The 10,925-nt window shown below is 45.8% G+C and overlaps 1 protein-coding gene across 2 annotated transcripts in view; it reads right to left on the bottom strand.

Moving 5' to 3' along the window:
• TOX3 (TOX high mobility group box family member 3) overlaps positions 1-10,375 on the bottom strand; it is a 79,066-nt gene extending 68,691 nt beyond the window's left edge. Inside the window, exon 1 of one of the 2 annotated variants that reach the window (XM_074583119.1) lies at positions 9,645-10,375. In XM_074583119.1, the coding sequence (XP_074439220.1) occupies positions 9,645-9,746 (102 nt within the window). In that variant the 5' untranslated portion in view covers positions 9,747-10,375. The remainder of the gene's footprint in view (positions 1-9,644) is intronic. The other variant, XM_074583120.1, reaches the window with a different exon arrangement.
• Between the last annotated feature and the right edge of the window lie 550 nt (positions 10,376-10,925).

Consider the following 10,925-nt stretch of genomic DNA (forward strand, 5'->3'; position numbering starts at 1 on the left):
TGGGCGGCTCCCAGAACTTCAGGTCTTTGGTGTGTGCCCTCAGCCAGGGAGTCCAGGCCAAGGCAGGCAGGCGAGCCACGGGGACGTGAGAAAGCCGCCCAAGGAATGTGCTGACGCAGAGCACGATCCCAGGGTCCTCCCACAGGAAAAGCACCCACAAAGGCAAAATCTCAGAAGCAAGTCATCATCCCATAAGGCATGACGACTGGGAGAGCATGGGGTTCTGAAACACTGCACTGGAGCCACTGATGCACATGTCTGATTCAAACATTCCTTTAAAAAGGCCAAGGTAAGACAACCATCAGAACTGAGAATGCCCCTATGTATGGCTCATCAAATCCTTGAAACAACCATTTGGTATCTTCAACAAGCCATACAACACCCTATGCACCTTACAAACATCATCCAACATCCCAGCACAAAGCTATCATGTTAAAAAAGGCTTAGACGAAGGCATGAGAACAAAAAAAAGGCGGCTTCCCTTACTTCTGCTATGTCATAAACAAGAGGTAGGTCTCTCCTCACACAGCAGCGATGACCCAAGCCACCGCTGAGGAAGCCAGGCTGCTTCGTATGACACAGCGTCCGATTTACCACTCGGGAGCAGAAAGATAACTTTAAGTAGGTTTTTAAAACGTCAGAAGGAAAGGGCAGCAGAAGCATCTGTTAAATCCCTTTATTCAATAATATCTTGAACTTGTAAATTATTTGGCAGGACAAAATAAATTGATACGTTTTATCACTTGAAATACAGTTACTAGACACTCAGAAAACCACAAACAGGAAGTCACATAGGTATAAACATATTATTTACTTTAATGATTACTTTGTAGAGCAAATCTAAATTAAGCTCTTGTGTTTGCACCTCACAACCTATTTACATTTGCTGTATGCCCAGTATACAGTCTTGACATCAGTCTTGTTTTTACTTACAGTTCTGCTGTGAAAAAGAACAGAAAACGCATTGTAGAATTCTGCTTATTTTGCCACATGTATAGAGATTAGGCTTTTTTGTTTGTTTATAGAAGTTTTACGTTTTTCAAACCATATCAAGCAAAACAATAGGAAAAAAGGAACCATGCTGGGTTGTGGTAGGAAACCACAACTATCAAGATTTTCACTGGAACAAATCAATACCATGATATCCCCATATTTACATGACCGCCTATTATTATCATCATTTCATCCACACGCCTACTAAGAACCCACCAAAAGTAACAGCATTAACCTACTAAAGCAAACAGAATGACTATTTTCCCATGTCTAATCAAATTCCTATTTATTTCAGAAAGCAAATTGCTTAAAAAAAACAGAGAACTGCTAATCCTCTATCAGTAAAATAGTTTACTGATAAAAGTACAGTTCAACAACAGCTCTTTTATTAATAAAAAAGTAATAGTGAAATACAGTATCCTAAGCCATTCAAAATTCAACTATTTGTATAAGCCATAAGACTATAAAGAGAGTAGCACAAAAAGAACAGCAGATAAATATGATCTGCTCCAAAAATAAGCTACTCCACTATGCAGCAATTGATTTTTGCATGGTTTTAACACAATTTTTCATATCAAAATTAGACAGTTAATCAATACTGAGGTGTTTAAATATGTCCTGAACCCACAAACCTTTATATAATTCAGTGACTTTAAATACAGGAGTTGTTCCATTGGGATAGAAAGGATGATTCATACAGCTCAGGTTGTTTCCATGCATGGGTTCCTTGCAAAAAAAACCTCAAACCAAAACAAATGCAACAAAAACCCACCCCAAAACAGAAAAACTAATACTTCACTAATTTATATTTATATATCTAAAACTATTTAGGTTTTAGATCGCTATCTAATTTCTCTCATATTAACTGTTTACAAAATGACAGCGTAAACTATATCCACTTTGGGTGCTAAACACGAAAGAGTTTCTCTTGAAAAATTCTCTGAAGGAAAGCAAACGGAGAGATGAAGACAACTTGCTGCAAGTGACCACAACCATCTGCATGTAGCCTTCATTTTCCACAAATCCTACCATGCTGGTAATTTTACATATTTGCAACCTGTTGTTAGGTTGCCCAGTTGATCAAAACTCTTCAGAATATCAAATAGAGAGGAAAGAAAATCTAAATGTAAATGTGTCTATTCAAGCAATATTCTGCTTTAACATAATGATTTTACATAATCATCGGTTCCATACTTTGCAAAGCAGATGAGGAAAGCGAGGACATACCCATGCTATTGCCTCTGCAGCTCTCACCTCAGCCAGTAGCAGACAAGGTCATGACAAAACAATTAAAAACAATAATAATAAAAAAAAAAGCAGAAGACAAACAGATCCCTTACTTCAGAGGCTGCCAGTCCAAATGCTGGCATTTCATCCCAGCACACCCTTCATTTTTAACTTCACTATGTCACAACCCACTCTTTTCTGTAAGATTTAGTCTTAGCTCTCACAAGTCTTTGGCCAGGAATGATAATATATGGTCGACGTGACCCAGACAGTAAGAAGGGCTATAATTTTACAACAGCAAAAATAAAACATGGAATTGATAACAACTTCTCCCATGAAAGGCCAAGGGCAAGCCTGATATAATGCCCATATAAGTAAGTGAAAGATGCCCACATAGAATCAGTCTCCAATGAGCATAAACAAAGCTGAGACACAAGTGCTGGGGGCGGGGAGAAGCAGATTTCTATCCACGATTATTATTTTTTTTAATCAAGCTTAAAGGGATATTAAGGGATACTTTCAACTGGCCATTTCTGAGAATGGACCGCTTTTCTTTTCCCTCTTGATACTTAACACAGGGCTTTTCAACAAAATGCAGGCTGCTGGGCAAACTGGCCGTGCAGGAGTGAGCAGAGAACACCGATGGCAAGAGCTGGCACGTGAACAATACAAACAAACTGAAAACTAGATGAACTGTTTGTTTAAAACGTTTTTCATTTTCAGTAATAAACTAATATTGCCTAGTTTTAGTAGCACACCTTCTCCAACAGACCTGAGTCTGCAGCACTGGTCAATCACATCTCCAGCAGTCTGCTCATCAAACTCAGCTATTTTTAATGTGACGAAAATAGTATTTTCAGCCTGTCTGCCCATTCCCATGAAGTGTCTGAAAAAGTTTTGAAAACATCTGTTCGGCTACGCGAGGTACCTGTGGCAGAAGCAGGTCTAAAACGTCCGTCTCCCCTTTTGGTTTTGCTAGTTCAGCAGCCCTGCACCGCCTGTATTTTTCAATATATTGTTTCAGGTACAAACAGAGAGAATACATTCAAAACAGAATTTGGATTGGTTTGACAGGTGCTAACGTGCAGTGGAAAAGATATGAAATAGAAATCTTGTTACAGAAATAAATAATGAATAACGCGGCAGCAAGCGTGATCTCATCAAAGTCCTCATCTGAAGGGAGCAGAGTGGCAAAGACCAGAAGGCTCTTGTGTGACATTGTTATCTAAAGTCCTGATTAGATTTTCACCTCAGAGTTCTCAATTTTGGTAGCAATCATCGCAAAGATACTATGGTGACTGGCACTCTATAAATACATCACACAGACAGGCAACAGTATAGAAGACGGCTATCAGATAAGAGTTTGAAGCATTTGAAAATTCAACCCTGCTATTAGGTCTGTGTAACAGTACTCAATTTTTACGGCAGCAGAAATGTGATTACAGATAAAAAGGTAGGATTAGTGCTGTACAAATTCTTCTCCTCTTAAATTAGATTATCATCTTTCAATAGCACTAGTTAGGTTTTTAGGGAGTGTCAGAATTCTACAAATATATAGGCACGTATTAACTTTAAATTTAATAAAAGCCTGCAGCACAACCCAAAGGTCGCAGTTTGATTGGCCTCGCTTTGCCAAACACTGCACAAAACCACAACAAATGAGTCACACAACTTACAGGCGACGCAAGCTATTCTCATTTTCAGTATCTGCCAAAGAATATAAGCTGTTATTTCCTGTCTTTCTATTTTAGAGTTTATTAGAAATTCATAATAATTCATTTTAGGGTTAGGCTGGACTCAGCACCCCTGTGTGCAGTCAACGTGTGATGCGGGCGATGCTACGGGAACATGGCTCTTGCCGTCCCAGAGCATTTGGTCGGTATTTCCCCACGCTAGAACCAGACCTGGGAGTCGGTGTCCATGTCCATGGCACGCACACATCAGCCTTGTGATCACTACAAATTATCATTATTTTAAAACACACACACTAGTCATTTCCACACAAACCATAAGTACTCCACATTACCTCTAAGCGTTAAGCTCTTCATATATTACCGGATATTATTACAACTATCTTACTAATACAATTGTAACCCATTGTAACAAAAACATCTTAAAAATACTTTTAAAAACCAACTTCTACTAGGTATGCTTTGTATACAACCAACTCAAATGGTACGTTCAGTACAGGAGCTGCGTTATTTGAGCAACAGAAAAACTGTATGCTGCACGATCCAGTTGGTATACACATCACACATGCTCTTTCTGAGCAACGTGGGTCCTGCAGAGTTGCTGCCCTTGGCACACAGGGGCTTCCTTTCCCAGCTAGCTCCTCAACCACGGCACGAAGCCTGTGGGAGGATCGCCCCTGAAAAACAGCATCACACAAGCCGGGGTGATGATACAAATCAGAACTCGTATTCTTGTGGACGTATACATCTGATCATTGCACTCCCTCTTCCAAGCGCTGGGAATCACACGGCCAATGTTTTTAGTGCTGGATTGGACAGACAAATATTTGGGGAACTTTTTTGCTCCCCAGGAGTAGTTGCCTGCACCGTCCTGAGGTTTTGAGATATGAGAGGCAGGGGAGGGCTGTTCTGGGAAAGCAGCAGCTCAGCACACTTGCCACATGTGCCAGAAGACCAGTGGGAAATACTGAAGATAAAGCGGCATTCACTGAGTTGACACTGCAACAGAAAATTCCCAATCCCTTCCTTGAATTGTCTCCAGCAAGACCCATATTTGCATCTCTGCTTATGCATCTCTGCTCTCCGCTTTGTGGGAGCTCTTTGGTGCTTTCTGGCCCTCTCCATCACCTGGGGCCACCTCTGCCATGGTCAGGCTGCAGCTATGCGCGCGACCACGGCACACATCAGCTTCCAGTCGCCAGAGAGTGCCCCGCCTGCATCAGGGCAGAGCCCAGATGTAAACGAGCGTATATGCAGGGCAGATGATGAGCAAGCAGAGAGCTTTCTATCTTAACAGCATACATCCACCCATTGTCTCTCACCATCTGCTAGATGAAAGAAAAACCTATGCATATATAGCCACACTAAATTTGCAAGAAGAGTAATTTTCAATCGTTTGCATAACTGTAATCCATTTTTTCCTAACAACACACACTAATAGGAATGACTTATAGCCCCAGTTTAGCACGCTACTAAACTACTGCTGTCTTTGCGTTACCTCTGGAAGAACAAGATAACCTTCTTGAGCTTCCTTTGTAAAATGCAAAATATTTCAGCCAAAAACATCAAGCTCTGACATTCACATATGTATGCTAGTGCCTAAATTAAGGTATGTACGTTTGAAATCTGTATCCTTCAAGGACAATCTGTGTAGAAGAGATAAACATTATAAAACGTAGACAGCTAAATAATGAAGTAAGGATTCTGGAATTTAATATAATGATAACTCAAGCACTGAGCTGCACAAGTTTAGGGTTTGGAGTTTTATTTTCCCTTTTCCAAATTGCATTACAAGAATTATGGTTCCTTTAATAAAAAAAAAAAAAGTATTTGCTATGATGAATAGTACTTCCCTAAATATTTTTAGTACAAGACATGTAATTTCAATAAGTGAAAAAGTTTGTTTAGAAAAAACTACTCAACTATAGCGAATGTCCAAAATCATTCTCCGTCTGCAGAACCATAAAAGGGCTCAAAACAGAAGCAGAATGTTTTACAACAGCTGGTCTCTTTCAACTTTCTGTAATTTTTATAGCTATTTTGTAGTGAATTTTTTTTTTTTAGTACGTCACAGCAGGACTCTTCTAGAAACGGGCAGACCATGATTTCACTCCTGCAATTCCACGAAGCAGAGGTGGATCGCTGTTACCCCAAACCACCACCGGCCAGACACATGCAGGGTCAAGTTATGTACTCTCACACCAGCACTGAAAACTTATCAAATATGGCCCTGCTCCAGCAAAGCACTTAAGCACATGCTTTACTTTAAACACGTAAGTAATCCTATTAGAGTAAATGAGATTCAGCATAAACCACTGGACTGAATCTCAGAATACCTTGGTTGTGGCCCTGATTATGTCAGTGACCGACCGCGTAACCTTGGACAAATCACAGTATTTCTGTGTCTTTATTTCCTCTTTTGCCCTTTACGTGCGCTTACCATGTTGCACACCATTCTCAACAAAAATTATTCCAATCTGGAATCTTCTAGAAACTGCTGTACTACACATAACGGCAGGGATGCTTACGTACTTTAGTCTCTTTTGAAATACCTGTCGTATACTCTAAATTAATGCTCACACCCAAAAAAACCCCAAGCTGAGATCCCTTGCCCTTAGGTCTGCTTATCCAGCACTGGCAGCCAATTTCAAAGAACGACATTGCTCTTATAAAGCAGCTGTGGAGAAGGACACCAAGTGAAGGGTACCCGCGGGTCTGGTCCAGGACAGCCCCCAAGCACCCAAACCCCCCTGGGTTACCAGCCCAGGACTCGCGCTGCAGTTCCCCTCCCACTGCTAGTCACAGGGCAAGGAGATCCCAAGCCCTGCCTCAAGTCACTCTGCCAGGGCTCTACCCACAAAAGGAAAAAAACTGGACAGTCCTGGGAAACCCTGCTTAAAGCATGTAGGTGGGAGACAGCCTTGTCTCGCAGGGTGCAATGCAGTAACACTAAAAGGCTTTTGTGTTCGATATTTTCAGACTTTGCGATACAAGATGCAGTTTTCCACAGGTAGGCCACGTGCCATCAACTCTATGTCTTAACGATCCTGAGAATACTTTCACATAAATAATCCTGCTTTTGCACGTATATACGACCAGGCAACGTATTTACCCTTGCCATCACACTTCCTGCTTCCTGGCAGTTGTCACAAGCAATGTCACTGTCACAAGGAGAATATGGATTCAGCTCCTAACAATGAAGCAGGCACGGATGAGTGGGCAGGATACTCAAATGAGTTTCAGAAAGACTTGAGGTGAAATACTGTCCCCAGTGAAATCAATAACAGTTCTCCCATTTACTTCAGCAGAGTAAATATTTCAACTCTTTTTTTTCCTATGCCTTCTGGTCATCTCAGTGCCTAACACAGTAATCATTTATTTTCCTTAGGAGCACAGAGAAAAGGACAGGACGGATAGAGCGCGAGGGAGGGAGGAAAGGTTTCAAAATAAACATACTCTTTTCCCAGACTAATTAAAACAAACAAACAAACAAAAACTTACAATGATTCCTGTAGTTACAGATTACAAACAATAGAGAAAATGAGATTAGATTAACACCGTTAAGATCCTCCTTTCTAGGAACTCATTCACAAATTCCTCCTCTGTCCTTGAAACACCTGTACACCACGTCGCTGCTCTCCCAGCTGAGCCAAAGAAGAGCTCACAGCAACAACACAGCTTTGCCTGTGCCCGTCTGCGCCGCATCAGGCCTTCTGCATACAAAGATATCTATTATAAGACACATGCACCATGAGCCGTACCCTGTTAATTAAAATATTTTCTGCTGCAGATTGGAAGCCTGGCCTACAAGATACTTGACAAAATTACGTTCAGGAGCACAGCAACTGAAATGCGATTTTGAATAGGTCAAAAGTTAGTCACTTCTGACTTTTTCTGAATGTGTGCTCTGTTCTCATTGTACGATGAAGGGAAATACAGTCAAAAGGTTATATATAACTGTGCATTTGCAGCAACTCAATGGTCACAATAAACCACTGGTTTTCAGAAGCCATTCAACATTTTGGGCGTAAAAAATAAAATAAAAAGAACATGTACAGTAACCTGTAACAGAGCCTGAAAAAAATGCATACCACGCATAACACAATAAAGTTACTGAATAAGTGAAATTTACAGTAAGCATGCTGTCAGTAAGCATTGCGAGTTTCCAAAATTAGCTGGCATATCAGACAACAGTGAACATTTACTATGCATTTTAGAGCTCTTGAAGTCCTTAGCAGCACTCAAAGTTAAGGCTGACATTTCATCTTTAATTCATGCTCCTGTGTCTTTCTATATTAACTACTAACAAAGCAGCATGCTCGCGGCCTGGGCGCAGGGAGCATGCGCGAGGCAGGGGCTGTGCGCGCTGCCCGGACGCTGGTCTGCATCTCCAGAGAAGTACATCTCTGCCCTTCCACAAGGCAGGCAGCCACCAAATCTGTACCGACAAACTTGAACATCGCAGCAGCGGCGATGGAGATGATCGTAAAGAGCAACAGAGAAATACGCTCACGAGATCTATTTAGAAGCAATTTCTCTAGGAGAAAGTTTTCTTCAGCTACGGAACCTCCTTATTTGAGCCCACATTATTTCTCCCTCTTACAGTGATCTTTCTAATTCATCAAACTTTATCTGCTCATTTGGAAAAGATTCTAAAAAACACAGGTCTTAACCTAAGTTTAAACTTTGCGCAGCACCCTTCTTTTCCCCAGCATCTCATACAGTGCCTCACAAAAGGCCCCAGAGGTTGGACAAACATAGCACCAGGAAAAACACAGTGTGAAAGGGATCTTTATGTGCATGTGTGAGGGCCCAGTGCTAATAGCTCAATGTGCTATTGACACATCACAGTGCAAACAGCTAAGTCTTTTTCAAAATAGCATGAGTCACAGTGTCATTCTTCACTTTGCCTTTCCCAGATTTGGGTAATTTGTGAAACAAATCATCCCCGTATTATTAAAGCATATTTTTGTAAATGAAGGTAGCCACTGGGAAATGACCATTGCTCCTGACGGTAAGGCTTACTCCATAAACTACACATGCCGCAGGGACGGTGTGAATAGACAGAAGTGGTACTGCAACTTCTCTGACAATCCTCGTCAAATCAAAGCGTTGTTACCTTCCCGTGCTAGCGGCTGATGTACTTTTAGATAATCCTCCTGTTTGCTACATCCCTTGAGTTAGAGACTGGCCATAACAGAGCCGGGATCACCTGGGGAAGCAGAGCGGAGGGAGGCGTCCCTTTTCCTGCCCTCCCCGGCAGGGATGCCCGGGCTCCACGGGGGCTATGCCCGGCCCCCGCAGCGGCTCCAGCCCGGGGAGAAGTTCAGCGCGTCCCGGCCGGAGCCCCGGCGGCTGCGCGCCCGGCAGAGCCGCCTTTTGTTCGCCGGCGGCGGGGAGAGGGACCCGCACCCCGCGGTTACCGGCGGGTCCGTCGGGGCTCGGCACCGGAGCGCCGGGCCGGGGCAGCGGCCGGCTGCGGCCTGGCGAGCGGCTGTCCCCGGGGCCACCCCGCCGCCGGAGGAGGAGGGAGGCGGCCCGGCTCTCCCGGCCCCGCCGACACTCGCCGCCTCCAACTTCCCGGGGCCCGGCGTCCCACGGCCCCGCAGAGACCCGCGGGCGGACCCCGGCGCTTTCGGGCATCCCCCCGCCCCGACGGAGCCCCAGCTCCGGCTCTCGGGGAAGCGGCCCCGGCAGCAGCAACGAGGAATTAACACGCGCGGGCATAATCACCTTGTTGTAGTTGTAGTAACCCAAACACTGGGCAAAGTCCAGGTTGGAGGGGTCTCCGGGGAGCGAGCTGCCCGCCGCAGCCGGGTAAAATCTTACATCCATGCCGGTGCTTTGGTCCAAGAAGTGCACTTGGAGAAACCGCCGGGAGGTTTAATAGATCCACCTTCAGGTGCCTTCCCCGGGGCTGGGGCACGGGCAAACCGCCGAGGGACCGGAGCTGCGGGGCGCCGAGCCTTCCCGAGCAGCGGGAACGACGGAGGGCCGGGAGGCGGCGGGGGGCAGCGAGGGAAAGGGGCGGCGGAAAAGTGCAGGTAAACAAGGAGAGGAGGAGGAGGAGAGGTGGGCGGCGGAGCCCAGGTGGGTGCCCGTCCACCTCGGCGGGAGGAGGGGAGGGCAGGAGGGAGGGAAGGAGGGAGGGAAAGAGGGAGAGAGGGAGGGCTGTTGTTTTTTAAAAGCTCGGTGCCAAGCCACGGGCTTTGCCTCCGCATTCAGGAGCAGCTGCTGTACACAAAGGAGCCACGCGCCCGGCGCGGACGGACGGACGGACGGACGGACCGAGCGCCGCAGCCTCCCGCGCCGCCGACAAAGGGGGGCCCGGGGGCGGGGGGGAGCGGGGCACTGCGGTGTCGCGGCCGCCCCGCCGCTGCCCCGGAGTTGGTGCAACAGGGGCTGCGCCGGCCGGGGAGAAGTGCCGAAAGAGCCGGCGCCGCGCTGGCACCGCTCCCCGGGAGGAGCGAGCGGCCCCGCGCCCCTCCCCGCCCCGCCGCCGCCCCTCCCGCCGCCCCCCCGCTCCAACGGGCCCGGGGGGGCACAGCAGCCGGCCCCGCCCGCGGCCCCCCCGCCCCGGGAAGGGTCTAGGTGAGTAACTTTCACCTCTTCCACCGGTTTTCTCTCCCCGCCCCCCCCCCCCTTTTTTTTTTTATAATGCACTTTATTGACTGACACCGGGTAGGTGGCAGAAGAAAGGAGATTTTGCTAACGTACTGTCAAGAGCAGGACTTGAAAACGCAGTAGCCTGGCCCACGGGAACCTTCCTGAACTCTCAGAGTCACTGGCTGCTGACTCAAAGCGATCCACTAATCCAGATTTGTTTAGCCAGCGCTGCACAGCTGTTAGTTGCTACCCTGCGTGGAGCTCTACCCAAAACCTTGCTCCAGAACTTTTGGAGGAAACACTAAAGCGGTACAAAGGCCATTTAACCTCATGATTTGTGCCCTGCAGACAAGGTGTGAGGAAGGAGGAGGTTGAAAATGTGCCCTTGTCGGGGAGAATGGCCCTTCA

This window comes from Larus michahellis, chromosome 4 (genome assembly GCF_964199755.1).
Source record: "Larus michahellis chromosome 4, bLarMic1.1, whole genome shotgun sequence".
Lineage (NCBI taxonomy): Eukaryota > Metazoa > Chordata > Aves > Charadriiformes > Laridae > Larus > Larus michahellis.